The sequence below is a fragment of the Rhinichthys klamathensis genome, unplaced genomic scaffold (assembly GCF_029890125.1).
Source record: "Rhinichthys klamathensis goyatoka isolate OS25496 unplaced genomic scaffold, OSU_Roscu_1.1 h1tg000628l_1, whole genome shotgun sequence".
Classification (NCBI taxonomy): Eukaryota; Metazoa; Chordata; class Actinopteri; order Cypriniformes; family Leuciscidae; genus Rhinichthys; species Rhinichthys klamathensis.
The window spans coordinates 272,873-295,405 of NW_026607076.1; the positions used below are offsets into that span (position 1 = coordinate 272,873).

The 22,533-nt window shown below is 37.2% G+C and overlaps 3 protein-coding genes across 3 annotated transcripts; 1 reads left to right on the top strand and 2 right to left on the bottom strand.

Moving 5' to 3' along the window:
- Positions 1–361: 361 nt before the first annotated feature.
- On the top strand, positions 362–11,065 carry exosc1 (exosome component 1). The gene is made up of 8 exons (XM_056241089.1): positions 362–439; positions 2,085–2,200; positions 2,294–2,368; positions 2,944–3,032; positions 3,154–3,187; positions 3,261–3,311; positions 3,389–3,473; positions 9,573–11,065. The coding sequence occupies exons 1-8, from the start codon at positions 412–414 to the stop codon at positions 9,677–9,679; spliced, it is 585 nt and encodes a 194-aa protein (XP_056097064.1). The 5' UTR covers positions 362–411; the 3' UTR covers positions 9,680–11,065.
- Positions 11,066–12,558: 1,493 nt separating this feature from the next.
- Positions 12,559–16,254, bottom strand: knop1 (lysine-rich nucleolar protein 1). Its single transcript, XM_056241091.1, has 5 exons — positions 16,146–16,254; positions 14,290–15,382; positions 13,114–13,173; positions 12,977–13,030; positions 12,559–12,900 (listed from the first exon to the last, which is right to left on the bottom strand). Exons 2-5 carry the CDS (start codon positions 15,232–15,234, stop codon positions 12,595–12,597), a joined length of 1,365 nt encoding a protein of 454 aa, XP_056097066.1. The 5' UTR covers positions 15,235–15,382; positions 16,146–16,254; the 3' UTR covers positions 12,559–12,594.
- A 1,844-nt stretch (positions 16,255–18,098) lies between these two features.
- Positions 18,099–20,786, bottom strand: gprc5bb (G protein-coupled receptor, class C, group 5, member Bb). Its single transcript, XM_056241105.1, has 3 exons — positions 19,694–20,786; positions 18,654–18,760; positions 18,099–18,557 (listed from the first exon to the last, which is right to left on the bottom strand). The coding sequence occupies exons 1-3, from the start codon at positions 20,760–20,762 to the stop codon at positions 18,513–18,515; spliced, it is 1,221 nt and encodes a 406-aa protein (XP_056097080.1). The 5' UTR covers positions 20,763–20,786; the 3' UTR covers positions 18,099–18,512.
- Positions 20,787–22,533: the final 1,747 nt, after the last annotated feature.

Below are 22,533 nucleotides of genomic sequence, written 5' to 3' on the forward strand. Positions count from 1 at the left end.
GCAATCCCTAATAAATGTTGGCTTACTGAACCAGAGATAATGCTGTTACATTTTTATTTTTTTGTAATCTAATCCCTTAAGTGTTCATTGTGGCGATGTAGAAAAGATTTTTAAAATAAGTGGAAATCGTTTTTTTTTTTGTATTACAACTGTTCTGGTTTGAGTGAATGTTACCATTTTTGACATGACGTCGAATTATTAGGAAATATACTCTTTCAATGTATAATTAATGTTATATTTTTTACTTACAGAGTTAGGTGTTAAATACTTAATACTAGTAGGTAACGCGCATTTACGGCCACAACAAATATGGAGGTTTACTTGAACCGCACATGATGAAGTAGCCAATCAGAGCACAAGTTGCCCACTGACTAACAGCCAATCAAAACGCGACTCTCGCTTCTTGAAAACATGTCGCCCATGAAGCTGTGTGTTCCAGGTAGGTCGCTGTTATATTCATGCTATTTACGCTTTCTTTTGGCTTTATCGACATAATCGCTGCAAGGCTTGGCTCTAGGCGTGTACACATAATGACATTTTGTGAACTTTGGTGTGGTTGGTAAAAGTTAAGGACAGTTAATCTCTCACGTGCAGTGCAGTCAGCGTGCGTTTCTGTAGGGCTGAATCATCCGTGCGCGCAGCACTGATGACGTTATAAACGCATAAGTATGTTCAGCTTCAGTCAACATATGTCAGAAATAGCTGATGTTGATTTAACGCTATTTCGACCTTACATGTATAGTTGATCGGATGTAAATAAGCGTGTCTCTGGAGGTGTTTGCAGGGTTTATAGACTCGTTTGGCGAGCCCTGCCCACCCCCGCCCGGGGCGCGAGCGCTGCTGTCATACACACCTGATTTGAAACACACACACACACCAAACACACACATATGTGCCTCTACACGAACTCGCGGATGATGAACGACGCAGGCAGCTTAAATCACTTGGATTTAACAAAAAGCTAATTTGCTTCAAGTCCAAGAGATCCCGTTTAAAATCCTCCTGTAGTCAATAATTGTATCTCTTAAAACTCACCTTTGATCACCACAATGACTTATTTAAACGTTTGTTATTGGAAATTTTTTTTATTCATGCCTTAAAATATCTGGAATGTAACTACACCCTTGTATTATTTATGGAAATCACAAATGAGCCCCGCCTCCACTCACTCACACCAGCTCAGAGATCCACTCATCACACGTTGATCTGATTGGTTACAAGTTAGTTTTGTGACACCAGTGATTTCAAACTGCGAGACTGTCTTTGGTTCACTGCAGTTTTAACCCCTTCAGACCTGAATTATGTTTCAAGTTTCTGAAAAATATAAAAGTACATTTTCCCAGCTCACGAGGCTTCTATAAATGAGACCTAATAAAAAAAATTGGCTTTCATTGTAATTTCTTTTGTCCATTCCAATGGATGTCAGGTCAAAACAGGTGTACTTCCCAAAAATGTACCAACATGAAATAAAATAATAAACATAAAATTTGTTGGTCTATACTTTAAGCTTTTTCTCAAGGTCAAAAAATTTTCAGTAGTATACCATTTCAACTTTAATTTTGAGGTTTTTGTTTTACAGATTGCACATTGTTTGTAACAAACTAAATGTCTTCGAATCAATCAATATGGTCATATTAAAGTCATTTTCTGTGTGCATCTTTCTTTTTTTAGATCAAAAACTTGAACATTATAACATTGCAACTTTAATTGTAAGGTTTTTGCTTTATAGATCGCACATTTGTTTATTCATAACAAAATAAACCTAAGAATCAGTCAATGCATTCACGTTAGAGTCATTTCCTGTGTGCATCTTTGAAACAATTTCTCTGTTAACGGTTTTCTTGTATTTTTACAGTACATTACTGGCAGCACGGTTGCCAGCAAGTTACTGTATTTCGATTTCCAGTAAATGGAGTGTAATTCACTTTACAGTGCACAAGATCAGTACTGTAAACTACAAAATAGTACTTTACTGTATTTTTACTGTATTTCGTAACAGTTTATCCTCGCCACATAGACTTGTATCGTAAGCGCCTTCCTGTCGATGATGCGAGTCTGATGTGTGGTTTGCGCTCTTCACGCAGGTGAAAGGCTCTGCAGCACAGAGGACTGTATTCCCGGGACCGGCACGGATCTGCGGCACGGATACATCTTCGCTACGCTCGCGGGATACGTGCTGAGAAAGAACGAGGGCGAGGAGGTCAGTTCACCTTCGTGGAGATTTTGGTTTGACTTCGTAAAACTTAAATGTTCCTGCTTCTTGCTAATGTAACCATGACCTCTTGTTTTACAGCTCCCGGTGATTTCAGTCGTCAGGGAGACGGAAGCACAACTCTTGCCTGACGTCGGTGCCATCGTCACCTGCAAGGTGAGTGTCCTGGACAAAACATGACATCACCGGTGCTTATTAAAATGAAAACGCTATGATTAATTTACTTCTCGTGTCGTTCCAAACCGATATGACTTTCTTTCCTCTGCTGAAACACAAACTATATTTTGATGATTGTTGATAACTAAACACTTTTGATCCCCATTGACTTCCATTGTATGGATAAAAATAATAATAATACAATGCAAGTCAATGGGATCCAAAACTGTTTAGACAACGTTCTTTAAAATATCTTATTTTGTGTTCAGCAGAAGAGAGAAATGGATTTAGATTTGCGGTTTTTATTCAAAACAAAGCGGTTACATTTTTGTGCAATAATATTTCGATTTTAGGTCAGACACGAATGTAGATTTGTACAAATTTGCTCCAAGTTTATATTTTTATTGTTTTGCCTTTGAATGTATTCTGCTTGATTTTATCGTGGGTGTGTTTAAAAATGAACATTCCTGTTTATTATTTGAGGTTTAATAAAGGTTAAAAAAAAAAATACCGGTCAGAAATGATTTGTTTTATGTTAAAATGAACATCGGACGTGTGATTGTCACTCTTTGCAGGTGACGAGTATCAACCCACGCTTTGCTAAAGTCCACATCTTGTATGTGGGGTCAACGCCGCTAAAAGACCGGTTCAGAGGCACTATCAGGTTTGAACATTTCATTCTTCAATCAAGACTTTTATATCCATTAACAGTTTAAAGTGTCATTTATGTTATTACCAATAATAGTATAAAAAATAAAAATTCTATTCATTTTTGATTTCACCAGAAGAGAAGACGTGAGAGCGACAGAGAAAGATAAGGTGAGTTCGTGGTAAATGATTGTTTTCAGTAAAATGTCGTGTATATTTGCTGAATTGCGGCTCTTATTTTCAGGTGGAGACGTACAAAAGCTTCAGGCCAGGAGACATTGTCCTTGCTAAAGTGGTATCCTTTATGCTATGTGAAAAATGAAACTCTAGTACCCTGAATGTTGCTCGTGACCCTTGACCTTTGGCGCTCAGATCTCTTTGGGCGACGTGCAGTCGAACTACCTGCTGACCACGGCGGAGAACGAGCTGGGCGTCGTCGTGGCCCACAGCGAGGCGGGTGAGGGAGCGGTCAACAGTAGTGCGCTTTAACGGGAGAGTTCACCCAAAACTGAAGATTAGCCCATGATTTACTCACGCTGGCTCAAGCCATCCTAGGTGGATGAGATTCTTCTTTCAGACGAATACAATCGGAGTTATATTAAAAAATGCATTCATTCAAATGGCTGTTTCTGTTTTGAGGTTCGTAAAAGTGCATCTGTCCATCATAAACGAACCTCACACGGCTCCGGGGGGGTTAATAAAGGCCTTCTGAAGCGAAGCCATGCGTTTCTGTATGAAAAATAACCATATTTAACACGTTACAAAGTAAAATTCTAGCTTCCGGCCAAACGAACATACGCTACTTACGCCTAAAGAGCAATTTGTGACGTCAGAAGTAACGCAGTGTGTCATGGCGTAGCGTAAATATCAGCAGTGCGTCACGTTACTCGTATAAGTTGCGCTTTAGACTTAAGTGGAATCCGTATGTTGTTTGGCCGGAAGCTAGTTATTTTACTTTATAAAGTTTTAAATATGAATATTTTCTTACACGAACGCATCGCTTCGCTTCAGAAGGCCTTTATTAACCCACAGGAGCCGTGTGGAGCCCTTTTATCATGGATAGATGCACTTTTATTATGGATAGACTTTTATCATGGATAGATGCCCTTTTATCATGGATAGATGCACTTTTATTATGGATAGACTTTTATCATGGATAGATGCCCTTTTATCATGGATAGATGCACTTTTATGATGGATAGATGCACTTTTATGATGGATAGATGCACTTTTATGATGGATAGATGCACTTTTATGATGGATAGATGCCCTTTTATCATGGATAGATGCACTTTTATGATGGATAGATGCACTTTTATGATGGATAGATGCACTTTTATGATGGATAGATGCACTTTTATGATGGATAGACTTTTATGATGGATAGATGCACTTTTATGATGGATATATGCACTTTTATCATGGATAGACTTTTATGATGGATGGATGCACTTTAATCATAGATAGATGCACTTTTATGATGGATAGACTTTTATGATGGATAGATGCACTTTTATGATGGATATATGCACTTTTATCATGGATAGACTTTTATGATGGATGGATGCACTTTAATCATAGATAGATGCACTTTTATCATGGATAGACTTTTATGATGGATAGATGCACTTTTATGATGGATAGATGCACTTTTATGATGGATAGACTTTTATGATGGATAGATGCACTTTTATGATGGATAGATGCACTTTTATCATGGATAGACTTTTATGATGGATGGATGCACTTTAATCATAGATAGATGCACTTTTATCATGGATAGACTTTTATGATGGATAGATCCACTTTTATCATGGATAGATGCACTTTTATGATGGATAGATGCACTTTTATGATGGATAGATGCCCTTTTATGATGGATAGATGCACTTTTATGATGGATAGATGCACTTTTATGATGGATAGATGCACTTTTATGATGGATAGATGCACTTTTATGATGGATAGATGCACTTTTATCATGGATAGACTTTTATGATGGATAGATGCACTTTTATCATGGATAGACTTTTATGATGGATAGATGCACTTTTATCATGGATAGATGCATTTTTATCATGGATAGACTTTTATGATGGATAGATGCACTTTTATGATGGATAGATGCCCTTTTATCATGGATAGATGCATTTTTATCATGGATAGACTTTTATGATGGATAGATGCACTTTTATCATGGATAGATGCACTTTTATGATGGATAGATGCACTTTTATGATGGATAGATGCACTTTTATCATGGATAGATGCACTTTTATGATGGATAGATGCACTTTAATCATGGATAGATGCACTTTTATCATGGATAGATGCACTTTTATCATGGATAGATGCACTTTTATCATGGATAGACTTTTATGATGGATTGATGCACTTTTATCATGGATAGATGCACTTTTATCATGGATAGATGCACTTTTATCATGGATAGACTTTTATGATGGATAGATGCACTTTTATGATGGATAGATGCACTTTTATGATGGATAGATGCCCTTTTATCATGGATAGATGCATTTTTATCATGGATAGACTTTTATGATGGATAGATGCACTTTTATCATGGATAGATGCACTTTTATGATGGATAGATGCACTTTTATCATGGATAGATGCATTTTTATCATGGATAGACTTTTATGATGGATAGATGCACTTTTATGATGGATAGATGCACTTTTATGATGGATAGATGCACTTTTATGATGGATAGATGCACTTTTATGATGGATAGATGCCCTTTTATCATGGATAGATGCATTTTTATCATGGATAGACTTTTATGATGGATAGATGCACTTTTATCATGGATAGATGCACTTTTATGATGGATAGATGCACTTTTATCATGGATAGATGCATTTTTATCATGGATAGACTTTTATGATGGATAGATGCACTTTTATCATGGATAGATGCACTTTTATGATGGATAGACTTTTATGAAGGATAGATCCACTTTTATCATGGATAGATGCCCTTTTATCATGGATAGACTTTTATGATGGATAGATGCACTTTTATCATGGATAGACTTTTATGATGGATAGATGCCCTTTTATCATGGATAGACTTTTATGATGGATAGATGCACTTTTATCATGGATAGACTTTTATGATGGATAGATGCACTTTTATCATGGATAGACTTTTATGATGGATAGATGCCCTTTTATGATGGATAGATGCACTTTTATGATGGATAGATGCACTTTTATCATGGATAGATGCACTTTTATGATGGATAGATGCACTTTTATGATGGATAGACTTTTATGAAGGATAGATCCACTTTTATCATGGATAGATGCCCTTTTATCATGGATAGACTTTTATGATGGATAGATGCACTTTTATCATGGATAGACTTTTATGATGGATAGATGCCCTTTTATCATGGATAGACTTTTATGATGGATAGATGCACTTTTATCATGGATAGACTTTTATGATGGATAGATGCACTTTTATCATGGATAGACTTTTATGATGGATAGATGCCCTTTTATGATGGATAGATGCACTTTTATGATGGATAGATGCACTTTTATCATGGATAGATGCACTTTTATGATGGATAGATGCACTTTTATCATGGATAGACTTTTATGATGGATAGATGCCCTTTTATGATGGATAGATGCACTTTTATGATGGATAGATGCACTTTTATCATGGATAGATGCACTTTTATGATGGATAGATGCCCTTTTATCATGGATAGACTTTTATGATGGATAGATGCCCTTTTATCATGGAAAGATAGATGCACTTTTATCATGGATAGACTTTTATGATGGATAGATCCACTTTTATCATGGATAGACTTTTATGATGGATAGATGCACTTTTATGATGGATAGATGCACTTTTATGATGGATAGATGCACTTTTATGATGGATAGACTTTTATGAAGGATAGATCCACTTTTATCATGGATAGATGCACTTTTATCATGGATAGACTTTTATGATGGATAGATGCCTTTATCATGGATAGACTTTTATGATGGATAGATGCACTTTTATCATGGATAGACTTTTATGATGGATAGATGCACTTTTATCATGGATAGACTTTTATGATGGATAGATGCCCTTTTATCATGGATAGACTTTTATGATGGATAGATGCACTTTTATCATGGATAGATGCACTTTATTCATGGATAGACTTTTATGATGGATAGATGCCCTTTTATCATGGATAGATGCACTTTATTCATGGATAGACTTTTATGATGGATAGATGCACTTTTATCATGGATAGACTTTTATGATGGATAGATCCACTTTTATCATGGATAGACTTTTATGATGGATAGATGCACTTTTATGATGGATAGATGCACTTTTATGATGGATAGATGCCCTTTTATCATGGATAGATGCATTTTTATCATGGATAGACTTTTATGATGGATAGATGCACTTTTATCATGGATAGATGCACTTTTATGATGGATAGACTTTTATGAAGGATAGATCCACTTTTATCATGGATAGATGCCCTTTTATCATGGATAGACTTTTATGATGGATAGATGCCCTTTTATCATGGATAGACTTTTATGATGGATAGATGCACTTTTATCATGGATAGACTTTTATGATGGATAGATGCACTTTTATCATGGATAGACTTTTATGATGGATAGATGCACTTTTATCATGGATAGATGCCCTTTTATCATGGATAGACTTTTATGATGGATAGATGCCCTTTTATCATGGATAGATGCACTTTATTCATGGATAGACTTTTATGATGGATAGATGCCCTTTTATCATGGATAGACTTTTATGATGGATAGATGCACTTTTATCATGGATAGACTTTTATGATGGATAGATGCACTTTTATGATGGATAGATGCACTTTTATGATGGATAGATGCACTTTTATCATGGATAGACTTTTATGATGGATAGATGCACTTTTATGATGGATAGATGCACTTTTATGATGGATAGATCCCCTTTTATCATGGATAGACTTTTATGATGGATAGATGCACTTTTATCATGGATAGACTTTTATGATGGATAGATCCACTTTTATCATGGATAGATGCCCTTTTATCATGGATAGACTTTTATGATGGATAGATGCACTTTTATGATGGATAGATGCACTTTTATCATGGATAGACTTTTATGATGGATAGATGCACTTTTATCATGGAAAGATAGATGCACTTTTATCATGGATAGATGCACTTTTATGATGGATAGATGCCCTTTTATCACGGATAGATGCCCTTTTATCATGGATAGATGCATTTTTATCATGGATAGATGCACTTTTATCATGGATAGACTTTTATGATGGATATATGCACTTTTATCATGGATAGATGCCCTTTTATCATGGATAGATGCACTTTTATGATGGAAAGATGCACTTTTATCATGGATAGATGCACTTGATAGATGCACTTTTATCATGGATAGATGCATTTTTATCATGGATAGACTTTTATGATGGATAGATGCACTTTTATCATGGATAGATGCACTTTTATGATGGATAGATGCACTTTTATCATGGATAGATGCACTTTTATGATGGATAGATGCCCTTTTATCATGGATAGATGCACTTTTATGATGGATAGATGCACTTTTATGATGGATAGATGCCCTTTTATCATGGATAGATGCACTTTTATGATGGATAGATGCACTTTTATCATGGATAGATGCACTTTTATGATGGATAGATGCACTTTTATCATGGATAGATGCACTTTTATGATGGATAGATGCACTTTTATCATGGATAGATGCACTTGATAGATGCACTTTTATCATGGATAGATGCATTTTTATCATGGATAGACTTTTATGATGGATAGATGCCCTTTTATCACGGATAGATGCCCTTTTATCATGGATAGATGCATTTTTATCATGGATAGATGCACTTTTATCATGGATAGACTTTTATGATGGATATATGCACTTTTATCATGGATAGATGCCCTTTTATCATGGATAGATGCCCTTTTATCATGGATAGATGCCCTTTTATCATGGATAGATGCACTTTTATCATGGATAGATGCACTTTTATGATGGATAGATGCACTTTAATCATGGATAGATGCACTTTTATCATGGATATATGCACTTTTATCATGGATAGATGCACTTTTATCATGGATAGATGCACTTTTATCATGGATAGACTTTTATGATGGATTGATGCACTTTTATCATGGATAGATGCACTTTTATCATGGATAGATGCACTTTTATCATGGATAGATGCACTTTTATCATGGATAGATGCAGTTTTATGGACTTCAAAACAAACACGGCCATTCACTGCCATTATAAAGCTCGGAAGAGCCAGGACATTTTTTTTAACATAACTCCGATTGTATTAGAAAGTTTTGATAGTCATATACACCTAGGATGACTTGAGGATGAGTAAATCATGGGCTGATTTTCATTTTTGGGTGAACTATCCCTTTAATGAAGTGCTGCCCTCGCTCGTGTCACTCATGCCGTGTGAAATCTCTTCCCGCAGGGGCTCAGATGGTGCCCATCAGCTGGTGTGAGATGCAGTGTCCTCGCACGCACGCCAAAGAGTTTCGCAAGGTCGCGCGGGTACAGCCGGAGTACCTGCAGGCCTAAGCCACGCCCACAGGAACCCTAGACCACACCCACTGGAACACACAGCTTCAAAGACACGCCCCCTTCTCTCACGGAACTCTCGTGTATGTTCGGAATTCTAGGTGTGACTCTTGATGGTTTATATCTCCTGTCACATTCCACACTGCCTGTCAATGCAAAGAACCCGTCGACAGCCGATCACATGACCCTAATCCGAGTGTACTTGCATTACTAAGCAGTATTCTGGCATTCATGACGCTCTAGGTGCGCCGACACACTTGGATTGTGATGTCACATATTCAGATGTCTTGCAGTGCTTTTGGAAGCTCTGAAACATGAGCGGGAATGTCATATTATTCAGCTTCTTTAAACATTGAACAAATTATGAGTGAATCTGAAGTAAACAGAATGTTGCTGGGTCACGTTTTAAGTGCAAAATCAAAAAGAAGAAAATAAATTATTTTTTGTGTAAGGTGAACCAACAGACGCCTGTTTTTAGGGCAATTGATATTTTTTGTGTTGCAATTTGTTGTATTTTCTTGACAATAAAGCATGTTTAGCTGCAATTTCTCATTACTGTAATGCATCTGAAAGTTTTGCTTTATTTTTGTAATTCATTTTATTTTCAAAAATAATTCTCATTACTGCAATGAAAGTACTTTTTACATCAGCATTGATTGATGATAGTACAACAAATATTACATGATGTAAACATACTGTATGTGTATATATATATATATATAGAGAGAGAGACATGAATGAAATGTTATGGTAATGAGAATTGTGTTGTAAAATGTGCATCAAGAAAATGTTACAATGCAGAAACCTTAATGCAAAATATATATTTTTTCCTTTTTAATTGTGGGTGAAATATGACCTTGACGTTATTGAGGTTTTTGTGAGATTCACTCTTCTAGCTTCATGTTTATATTAAACCAAATTGCCTAGGATTAGAGGTTAGTGTTGAGTTTGTCTTTGGCCAAATCTGTTATGCCGGTGTGAATGTTGACAGAAACCAAGAACATAAACTATTGAAGTATGTTCTTCGTCTCATCCAGGGCAGATTTGATGAAAGGTTTGATGAAAACCAACAGTAGAGAACTGGAACTGTGCTATTGTCAACAATCTCAGTCTCTGCAACAGATTTTCAGTCTTTCACAACGGGATTTGAAGTTTATAGAGCAATAACATTTGGCAACACTGTTTTCTAACTCTTAAAAGCACATGAACCACAGAAATAGTCAGCCGGAGATGAATTTACTTTTACCTCTTGCTGCTTTTATTCAGATTATCTGGAAATGTCTAATCTGATACCTTTTCCTTATTCTGTCCTTTTGTCTGTAACTGTTTTTAGAGGTCATGTGTTTCAAAAGAAGAAGAAAAATAAAGTTTAACAACATGAGCTCAGCTCAATTTTGCCTGAGTGTTTCATTGCTATAAAGACTCGACACAGACACTGGAGGATTTACTTGTAACTCAAATGTGGGTTTCAATCCCAGGATTGCAAGAACTGATAGAAATCCACTACTACTCAAAAGTTTGGGGTCAGTAAGATTACATTTTTCTAAAGAAATTAATACTTGTATTCAGCAAGGATGATTTAAGTGGATCAAAAGTGACAGTAAATACATTTATAATGTTCTATTTCAAATAAATTATGTTCTTTTGAACTTTCTTTTCATCAAAGAATCCTGTAAAAAAACACAAGTTTCCACCTAATAATAACCAGCACAACTGTTTTCAATATTATAATAATAATAATAAATGTTTCTTGAGCAACAAATCATCATATTAGAATGATTTCTGAAGGATCATGTGATGCTGAAAATGTACAGGAATAAATTACATTTAAACATATATTCTCATAAATAACAGTTTTTAAATTTGCTCTAATATTTCACAATATTACTGTTTTTACTGATCAAATAAATGCAGCCTTGGTGAGCATAAAATCTTACAGACCCCAAACTTTAAGATCTTGCATAAATACCTTGAATGCAATGCAAGTCAAAACAAGTCTTAGCGAAATGACAAAAGCACCATAACAAACACTGCTTATAATGCAATGCCAATAATGATAAATTCATAACCACCATGACAGCTCTAATCCAGTGTCTTTATTCAGCCTTTCCTGTTGTCCTTCTCTTTTAGTATCATTTTCATGGGAAAATCCCATGATGAACTCAAATCCATCTCCTGATATCTCACCTGAGTACAACATCTCTTAGGACCAAAAATAAAATAAAAAAATAAGTCAAATACACCAGTATTTTATAAACCCATGTAGATTTACACATTAAAGGAAGCAGTTCGCCTAAAAATGAACATTCTGTCATCATTTACTCAAAACCCTGTCATTTCAATGGAAGCTTGTTTCCGCCACAGAATTTCGTAATTCTGACTTTGTTTCTCAGACCGGCGTGATATAAAGTTGCCATGGCAAGTTATAAAGTCAGAAATATGGGATATAAACTTGCAATTCTGTGTTTTTTCTCAGATTAGTGAGTTCATATCTAACAATTCTGGCTAAATCTCGCAATTCTGCGAGATATTTTCGCACTTGCGAGATTTAGTCAGAATTGTGAGAAATAAACTCACTAATCTGACTCTCAATTGCGAGTTTTAGTGTAATTCTGAAGAATTTTTCTTTTTTTGTGCTCAGAATTGTTAGTTTATATCTCACAATTATAATTAAATCTTGCAATTCTGAGAAAAAAAAGTAGGAATTGCGAGAAACTTTCAATTGCGTGAAAAAAGTCGGAATTTTGAAATAAAAAGTCGCCATTACCTCTTTTATTTTCTATTCCATGGCGGAAACGAGCTTCTATACATTTCGAACATATATCTTGTGGACTTATGGACGTATATCTTGTGTTTTTTGGGTTTTATGATTCCTGAGTAAATGATGACCGAGCGTTCACTTTCAGATCTCTCCCTCAGTCGTCGAATCGCACGGACTTCCGCGCGTTAGCATCGATCGTAAACTTCTTATTGGACGGCGCTGCGAACCCCAATCCGGCTCCTTTCATTTTGAAGTCCATGTGGTGGCTCTGAGCGCGCTCAAACTCTCCCAGAAGGCCTTGCTGCAAAGTCTGTTGGCCTTCTTTCCCCAGCGCCATGTTGGCCGAGCCGGGGGATCCCGCGACTGGCTGGCTGCTCTTCTTAAAGCCGCCCATCAAGCGCAGGAACTTGTTTTGTCTGTCGGGGCTGTCGAACTGTGCCGTGCCCCACTGGCCCAGAGTCTACAAACAGATTCACATTCACATTAGTACTGATTGCAAAGCTGCTTTAGGACCGAAATATATACTGGAAACTGACCGGCTTCGGCTGCGACTCCTTGTCGATGTCCATCTGTAGGGCGAGACGGCGCGCCTGGGGAATAAAACAGTGTTTTAATCACATCTCAACATGAGGGATATCATATGTAAAACATAATTGGTGATCTGGCGCTTTACCTGATCTATTGAAACCTCGTCCTGGTTTCCAGGCTTTGCCGACAGGAACACGATATCTCTCTGAGTGCAGGTGGAGAAATATGTGAGTGTGTGATGCACTTGTAATGTCAAATAAAGCTACTAAACGCAGTACACTTTCTTTATCAGACATGAGGTAAATTCCCGCTTCGTTCCCAAAAGCCCACTTCACTTTAATTATTGTAATATGCAAGAAAAGATATATTATTAAAATATTGAATATGGTAGTATTTGTACAACCTTTAATATGCAAATTATAAAAAAAGGACGATTTTACTTACCGGTACTGTATTCCGGAAATGAGAATCATCATTTAAAACAATAGAAATTATACGTAAATTAAATCAATATTAATTTTAGAAAAAAAATTATAGTGCAAATAAATTGGGTGCTTTCTTTTGACGTTGACCTGGATATTGACCAGTGTTTTTATTGTTAACTAAAACTATTAAAGATATTTATTAAAAACTATTAAAAAAATGTTTTGTTAATTAAGCTGAAAGAAAATACAACTAAAAAAATGAAAACTGAAATAAGTTTAAATAAAATATTAAAGATAAATATTTACAAACAATGAATAAAAACGACAAAAGCAGGGCAAAAATACTTAACAAAATTACTAGAAAAAATTCAAATATAAAAATAAAATCTAATTCAAATATTAATATAATATATATAAAATACTAAAATAACACTGGTATGAAGCAGGGTTAGTAGAGTTAAACTAAAATTCAAACTGAAACTAAAAGCATAATAAAACATTTTTGTTATTTGAAATAAATTATTTAAAAAAAAAACTATTTTATTTCAGCTAGTTGCCAAGGCAACATTTCTCAATTTTATTTAGTTGGCCTTGATGTACTAAAATAACTTAAACAGAAACATAAAAACTATACTGCCATTTTTAAATTATAGACATATTTGTTGAGAAAAATACAACAAAATTACTAAAACTTTAACTAAAATTAAAATATTTCAAAATATGAATAAATACTTAAGTACATAAATAACTCTAAAACAACATTGATATTAATGAAATTACCTTGTGAACGTCAAATATACACACTAAGAGTAAACGTAATTATCATGCCAGTGATGTCAACAGCCAATCACAAGCCTCAGTTTGTCCGCAGCAGAATAAACCTCAGCGAGACTCACCGTTTTACTCGCCCTCAGCGCTTCACGACGCTCTTCTTTAATGTCCGTCTTTTTAACTTTGTCCGGCGTCTTGTTCTGCACTTCTTTCCTCTCCTCCTTTCCCGCCGGCTCCTCCTCCATCTTCTCGATGACATCATCAGCCTTCACCTTGACGCTCTTTTTCGTCCTCTTATCCGGCGAGCTGACGGGTCCTCCGTTCGCGTGAGGAAGACTCTCCCCGTCGTCCGCGCATTTTAAATCCTTCTTCTGCTTCTTGCTCTTCTTCTCCGGCTTTGTCTCTGAGCTGATGACGTCATCAGGTTTCTTCTTCTTATTCTTCTTCTTTCTCACCTTTTGCACTTCCTCTATGCATTCATCAGCTTCTGTCTTTTTCCTTTTCCTTGTCTTTGTTTCTCCGTCCTCCAATCCTGCGTTTGGTTTTCTTTTTTTCTTCTTCTTTTTCACCGTCTCTACACAGTATCCTAAATCGACATCTTCCTCTTTGACCTCCACCTCCTTTTTCTTCTTTTGATTTTGAATACCTTCCACCTCATCTTCATATCCTTTTTTCTTGCCTTTCTTTTTCTTGGACACTAAATGCTCTCCATCCTCTTCTGGCTCCTCCTCCTTCATCTTCCTCTTTTTCTTCTTGAAGGTCTTTTCAGGAGCATCGCTGATATTGATTTCTGAGCGCTCAGCTTTGACGGTGGTCTGGACGGACACATCGTGACACACCGTCACGGGGCTGTTTGCTTCCACCTCCTCCTTCACTTTCTTTTTCTTCTTCTTCTTCTTCTCCTTATCTCTGGCGTTTACGATCAGCGGTTCTTTTTTCACAACAGTCTGAACGGACACATCATGACACTGCATCACATTTGTGTTTCCCGCATCCTGAACGACGACTTCTTCCTTCACCTTTATTTTCTTCTTTTTCTTCTTCTCTTTGGTCGCCCCATCAACTGCCATGTTTTCCTGAGTTGAATGAAATCGTCAGCGGATTCCTCAAAAACTTCTTCTCTTTGTTCTTCTTGCTTTTTGCATCCTCGAGTTGCTTTTCATTGGTTCTGTTTGTTGACTTTTCTCAGATTTCAGATTCTGGATCAGCCTTCACCATCTGCAAACGCAGGAAAACAACATTATTTGGGACAGATAAATGACATTCATATTTATAAGTAACATTCAAATGTATATTCATAAGTTATAAGAAATTAACTATTTATAGGTCACTCTTGCACCGGAACTAGCCAGTGATTATGAAGTTTTAAATATTTTTCTCACAAAAACACATCACTTTGCTTCATAAGGCCTTTAATAACCCCCCTGGAGCCATATGGATATATTCTATGATAGGTGGATATGCTTTTTGGGCTTCAAAATCTAAGGTACCATTCACTCCCATTATAAAGATGGGAAGAGCCAGGATTTTTTTTTAAATATAACTTCGATTGACTATGTTTGGCTGAAAGAAGAAACTCATATAGACCTAGGATGGCTTGAGGGTGAATGAATTATGGTATAGTTATGGTTTAATGGAACTAACCCTTTAATTATTTAGCATGAATGTATTTTTCATTAACTTATTCAGTTCTAGGCTGTTTTTGTGTCGAGAAGGAAAAACATAAAAATGACATTAGGTTGATGTGTGTATGCCATGACAGCTGGGTCAATTTTAAAAAAATATCTTTTAATTTGTAAAATACAGAAGCATCTTATTATAACAACATTATTCAAACAACTTGTATCGTTAAAACGCAGTTAAATGACGTGCATAAGTAACGTTATATGCAGCGAGCGAGCGCTTCGCTATCAGCAGGTTAATATTATTACTCGTTTAACGCACTGTATTATTTGAGTTACATGTATGTTTTATTACTTACACATTCGCCACACGTGGGAAAGCTTTCCTTTTGACTCTTCTTAATCCGGAAGAAATCGCTCGTCCACTTCCTTGGTAACAGCAACTGAACGCGTCCGCTAGAAAATGCATCATGTTTTGCCAACCGCCATTTTTAAACAACAGCAGAAGAACGCGTGTGCGCATGCGCACAACGCAGTTTGCAAACAGTGACAGGAGACGATTTGAAAACACGGTAGGAATGTTTATTATAATTTATTTCAAATATAGAGACATCCAAATATAGGGAAAAATACAACCATTCTTTGCGATTGATCTGAACACCACGAGCATAATAAAGAGCGAATTCAGGATTTTCCACCGACCCTGTTGAAAGTGTCTCATTCTGTGAGACTGCAGCAATCATACGTTACACATTCATTACTCCAGAGAACACTCTCAACACAGTATTGCCTTACAAGATCAAACACGGCGTAAAATTTATAGATGAATAGCATCAACTGCATCATGAAGACTGGCAATCAAGCGTGCAAAGTTTGGGGGAAAAAAACACCAAACGCTCATGTGATATCAAAACAAACATAAAGAAAAGATAAACATTTTTAAAAGGTTTAACAATTGGGCTATTTATACAAAACAGTTTAAGTAAATTAAATACATTTTAATAAATTTCAAAGTTATAGATTTTGATTATTTACAGTGGAATGCAGGCAGAAGATTTGCTAAGGCTAGAAATTAATGAGATAATCAATTTTTCATTCTCTCTCACACAATCTTTCTGTAAAGTCAACATGAAATCACATGAAAACCCTATTTACTTCCTTAATACACATTTTTGGTTACATTTTGAATAATTCATATGTTATTCTTTGTAAACGGGACTGTGAAATAACGTGCCTTTTTGACTGACATCACAGATCCCCACCCAGCTAACAGGGACGTTCTCCGAACGTTCTGGCAAGGTTCTCTCAAAGTTTTGAACAAATGTTATTCCAGTGACGGTAATTGAGTGCAACAGCGCCCGCTAGTTCCGGAAGTATTTTTTCCATTTATTTCTCCCATTGGGATTTAAAAAAAGTCTTTATTATTCATTAAGCCAGTCAGCTACAAGGTGAATCACAACACTAAAAACTTTGATCTGAAGCAAAAAAGTTAAAAAATTTAAATTTAAATTTAAAATTACAAGACTGTGTAGCCTACTTAACAGCTTTGGTGAGGTAAAGAATTACAATCCCGTGAAGTATAATTTAATTAAAAACGATGGAGGAGTATACAGCTTCTCATTTACAAATGTTGATTGTATATAAAAAAATAATATATTTGAAGTTTTTTGCAAAATATGCATATGTCTATACAAATAAAAGCACACTAGCAGCGCTTCATGGTAGTGGGCGGAGCTAAAGAGCTATTTTGGTGCCTGTTGCTTGTTTCGACTCTGATTGGTGGCATTTTTGAACAGCATCATGGGTAATGTAGTTTTTCACCAGGAATTCCACTGTTAAACACGATTATTTTAAAAATAAGCTGAAATAATGTGGGCTGACATCTTCAGCAGAAACAAACACCATTGATTAACAACCTCACAGCTCACAGTAAGGATGTCTTTGAACATTTATAAGTTATTGTTTAAAAATCAATTTCCCTATGGAGAAAATGAATGAAGTTTTAACTTCCAGAACCCAGCCTTTGCTCTCTATTGAATATTCGTTCAGTGTTATCTGGTCTTTAATAATGTTCTCAAAACGTTAGTACAAAAATAATGTTTTTTAAATGCTACTACTTGTTTCAGAATGTTTGGAGAATAATCAAAACAAATATATTACCAAGAAAAAGTGTTTTTAAAACATTTAAAACCTGGACGCTTTGAACGTTCAGCTAACATTCAGAAAAAAAACGCTTTCATAACTTAATGAGAACATTAGCAAAACATGCTTAGAACATGTTCCAATCACTTGCCATATGGTGACACTTCACAATGATTTAAACCATTAATCATAAACAATTATTCTCTTACGCTCAGAAATGTTGCATTGTAAGTAAAATGGGCTTGTGAATGGCGTTTCGTATGGACTTATCTTTTTATGTAAATTCTGACAGGTCCTCATCAGCTCATGATTTGTCTGATTCGTTTAATCTAAACAGACATCATCAGTGTGATATCAAATATGTAATGCGTCCTGTATTTTGTATTAAGCACTTAAAAGAGATCATGTGCAAAATTAGCCTGCTCCCATGTTGAAAATGCCCATTAAATTAAATCAGCTTTACTTTAGGTCTTTTTATTAGTGGAGCATTCCCAAATTATTAACATGGAACCGTAATAAAGTGCCTTTCGACCCTGTGAAGCCAGCCGAAGTAGAAGAGGACATTATTGCCATGGTGGCCGCTCTCACCACAGATGCCTCCCTGTAAAGTTTGGAGGGGCGGTTGGGATCTAAAACACAAAGCAGGGGGCGAATCGTGTGTGTGTGTGAGCCTGAGACTCATTCAGTATCTAAACGTATTGTTAATGTATAGTATTGTATCTCACCTGTCCTGCATTCATGAGCAGTGTCATCTCAGTGGGCTGGTAAACGTGACTCCTGAAGGGCATTGCGGGCCGGATCAATCCGTTATGATAACCTCCAGCCTGCAGAACTGTGAAAACCATAACAATATATATTAAATATGTATATTATTATATAAAACAAACAAACAAAAAATGATAGGAAATCTGTGTAATAACACTAATCTGTCCATACAGCATAAAGCTGAAAGAAGAAATATGAATTATTTAAACTAGGGCTGTCAAACAATTAATCCAAAATAAAAGTTTGTGTTTACATAATATATGTGTGTATACTGTGTATAATTATTTTTAATACATAAATACCCACACATGCATGTGTATTTAAGAAATATTTGCATGTATATACTGTATATAGACTGAATGTAGCCTATATACAATGTATATTTTATATAAATATAAACATTTTATATATAAATAACATATTTTTCTGAAATATATACGTGTGTGCATTTATATACAAAATAATTATACACAGTCCACACACATATATTATGTAAACACAAACTTTTATTTTGGATGCGATTAATCGCGATTAATCTTTTGACAGCCCTAATTTAAACATATGGGCAATTAAATTACCATTAAATTAACATAAATGAAGTTTTGCATGTTTCTCCCCTGAATACACAAACATTCCCCTAACATTCCCATATGGTTGCCAAACTTGCCATTTGGTTATTTTTTTGAGAACCAAATAATAACGTTCTAGAAAGATTCTCTGTAGCTTATTTTTTGTAACCAAAACCTAACCTTCCCAGAACGTTGCAGGAAGGTTTTTGTAACAACCTGAAGAGAACCTATAGACAGAAAGTTCTCTAATCACAGACAGCAACATAGTGCCGGCCCAGATCCGGCCTACATCTGGTACGCGTTGAATCCAGATGTGGCCCGGATCTGGGCCAACACTATGTTGCTGTCTGTGATGGTTATTTAAAAAAAAATGTTATAACCAAAACCTAACCTCCCCATAACGTTGAACATGTTTTTGTTTAACGACCCACCTGCGCTGTGCTCCTCTACAGTGTACGCCTGACTCTCTGTGAACGGAGCTCTGGGATTGGCTGGCCGCTCGTCGTCATGGTAACTTTGCGCCGCCGGGGGCTGAGGGGTGTCGTAGTAGTTCTGCCCGGAGTCTGCGTTCCTCTGACCGGACGGACGCAAACACAGGTGTGTTTCTGGGATAGCGTGAAATAACAACAGTATCCAACCCTCGGTCACCAAGGCAACCGCCAATGCCGGCTCATCCCAATCCTTCGCCGCGGTCATGATGCCAGCGTTGCCGTAGAGATAGAGACCGAGCCAGGCGACCCAGAGGAGAAGCGAAGAGAGACATGAGAGGAAAAGCCAGACGGCGTTACACCTCCACTTCATCCTCTTCCTGCTCGACTCCTCTCGGTTGCTCCCGCCGCACAACACGACGGCTAACGACAGCACAGTGGCGGCTAGCAACAACACTAGAGCGTAGCTGCACACCAACACGAAGTCTAAAGGCAGGTAATCGCAGGCGGCGTGTCCCTCACGGACCACCGTAAGCAGCAGCCACTCTCCAGCGATGATTCCTTGAACCACGGTGAGTGCGACAGCCAATCCGGTGAGAGAACTCCCCGCTAGGCTCCGCCTCCCTCCGGCTAGCTTCTTCAGTCGCACTCCCTGCACTAGCAAACACGAGAAACACATGGCGAACAGCACCCCCCACAGGCCACGCCGCACCATGCAGAGCACCTCGTCACGCCCCACCAAGAACACCAGCGATAGGGTGAAGAGGCCAACCGTTCCGGCCAATAGGAGGAGGAGGGGACCAACGCCACACCGTTTCTCCGGTTCCGTTACCGTTTTCAGCTTGGCTAACAGAATCATGACCAGAATCAAAGCGGATATGGTCCCACCGCACGCTACGGCCTCCAGCACCACGCCCCACACAGACTCCAGGTCGCACAGAACTCTGTAGGGCGGGTCCACTGTAGAGCCACACCCATGAGGAGGGGGCGGGGCCTGGAGAGTGGGCGGGTCCTCCAGAGCGCAGCAGCCAATCAGAGCGAGAGTGAAGATGAGGGTGGGGCTTAGAGCCATGGCTGGAAGAGAAAGAGCACAGCTGTATTTTTTCCATTCGTTTTTTGTAACCTTTGTAACCTTTTACCATACGTCTTGGAGTATCGCAATAATATCGTATCGTGATATGTGTTGAATCGTGACATGAGGGTATCGCTACACCCCAAGTTAAAAGACATGAACTGAAACAACCAGCTCTGAGATGAATCACAACATTGTTTTTCAATGGAATATTACAGTATTTATTTTAAATGATTTTATCTGTCCATTTAAAGAAAAAAATCATATGCCCTTTTAAGCTTTAATTAAAATATCTTCCACTCCCTCTTGCAGCGACATCTCTTCTCTTTCCGGCCCCGTTTACTCCTGGTGTTAAGATGTGTTTTGGTCGATCGGATCACAAGTAGACGAGGGAGACACATTCCCGTTCACACCTGGTGTTTAAATCCGTCTCTTTTGTCCACTTTCAGCCACTTCTGTCCTTATTTCTTCTAGGGGAGGGTCTATGGGGCGGGTAAATGTATGTACCATAATGTTCACGCATTAGATCAGTAGACGGTCTTTTGAGGCTGTTTTTAACCCACTCGACCACATGAGCGTTTACTCTAGGAAAGCAATCCGGTCTAATGTGATTTCAACTTCCTCTGGAAGTGGTCGAAAGTGGACAAGCTGAAAACGCTTTAGACCCTGCTCCGTAATACACTCATACACCTGTATTTAGTGTCATCCACTTGTGATCCGATTGCCCGAAACGCATCTTAATACCAGGTGTAAACAGGGCCTGTGATGATGATGTGTTTAATGGCGTGAGGGCGGAGCAACCTGTCACTCACATCCGATCCACCAATAGCAAACCACAACAATCCAATCAATTCCCCACGGACAAAATCAAGCTCCACCCTACATTTGTTCTTGTTCGAGAAGCGATTTCTGTTTAAATGCAGAGTCAAAGACAAAACTACACTTCTTTGTCGCAATGAACTATTGCATAAAGCATTGCGAATTATGCATAAAAACCCGACAGTATAGAGCATAAAACAGCCGAGTCACTGAATATAAATATAAATATAGAAGTGTAAATTATTATTAAAGTCTGCAGAGGAAAACAGACTCCATTGCTTACTGGATTAAATAATTACTATAGGAATTTTGCGGTTAAATACAAGTAAAAGAAAGTGATTGGAGTTTTAACACATTGTGTGCTAAAGAATCATAAATCCATTTTTAACTGGCTAGTTAATGGTAACGCTTCCTTTTACAGTACAGTACTTACATGTACTTACAGTGTACTTACCTAGAAAGTACTGGCTAATATAAGGTAAGTACATGGGTTAGGGGTAGGTTCAGGGTTAGTACCTAGTTACTACCCAGTAATTATAATTATTATAATAAGTACATAGTAAGTACATGGGTAACAGGACTGTAAAAGGAAGCGTTACCATTTATTTGCATCTACTATTTCACCTAGTGATGGTTTGCTTTGCAACAGGAATACAACATTCAAATCTAGTTGTGTGTGACACTTAAATTGACTCTGCATCCTATTTTCTTTTGGCTTTTGGTTATTTTCCATTTGTGTTTGTCTGCTGCAAGGCCACTCTTGTCCCTATTAGGTCTTTTACCTGGTTAAATAATGGTTGCGGCTACTAAATTTTGCAGATGCATTTGCTCATCCTCTGCTGCTGAGTTGTAAAAGCCGAGTGTAAAGACGAGCTTCCACTTTGTCTCGTATCCTCTACCCCTTTTAAACCCCGATGGACAGTTTGCTATGGAAACCAGAGGCGCCGCGTGG

What these genes read in the sequence shown, in the direction of transcription:
- exosc1 (XM_056241089.1), top strand. Translation starts at nt 412, where the DNA reads ATGTCGCCCATGAAGCTGTGTGTTCCAG. An exon ending in GTGCCATCGTCACCTGCAAG is followed by an intron (nt 2,369 to 2,943) that starts GTGAGTGTCCTG and finishes CACTCTTTGCAG; the next exon opens with GTGACGAGTATCAACCCACG. An exon ending in CGGTTCAGAGGCACTATCAG is followed by an intron (nt 3,033 to 3,153) that starts GTTTGAACATTT and finishes TGATTTCACCAG; the next exon opens with AAGAGAAGACGTGAGAGCGA.
- knop1 (XM_056241091.1), bottom strand. Translation starts at nt 15,234, where the DNA reads ATGGCAGTTGATGGGGCGACCAAAGAGAAGAAGAAAAAGAAGAAAATA. An exon ending in ACGAGGTTTCAATAGATCAG is followed by an intron (nt 13,031 to 13,113) that starts GTAAAGCGCCAG and finishes TTTATTCCCCAG; the next exon opens with GCGCGCCGTCTCGCCCTACA. An exon ending in AGGAGTCGCAGCCGAAGCCG is followed by an intron (nt 12,901 to 12,976) that starts GTCAGTTTCCAG and finishes ATCTGTTTGTAG; the next exon opens with ACTCTGGGCCAGTGGGGCAC.
- gprc5bb (XM_056241105.1), bottom strand. Translation starts at nt 20,762, where the DNA reads ATGGCTCTAAGCCCCACCCTCATCTTCACTCTCGCTCTGATTGGCTGC. An exon ending in TGTAGAGGAGCACAGCGCAG is followed by an intron (nt 18,761 to 19,693) that starts GTGGGTCGTTAA and finishes TGGTTTTCACAG; the next exon opens with TTCTGCAGGCTGGAGGTTAT. An exon ending in TGCTCATGAATGCAGGACAG is followed by an intron (nt 18,558 to 18,653) that starts GTGAGATACAAT and finishes TTTGTGTTTTAG; the next exon opens with ATCCCAACCGCCCCTCCAAA.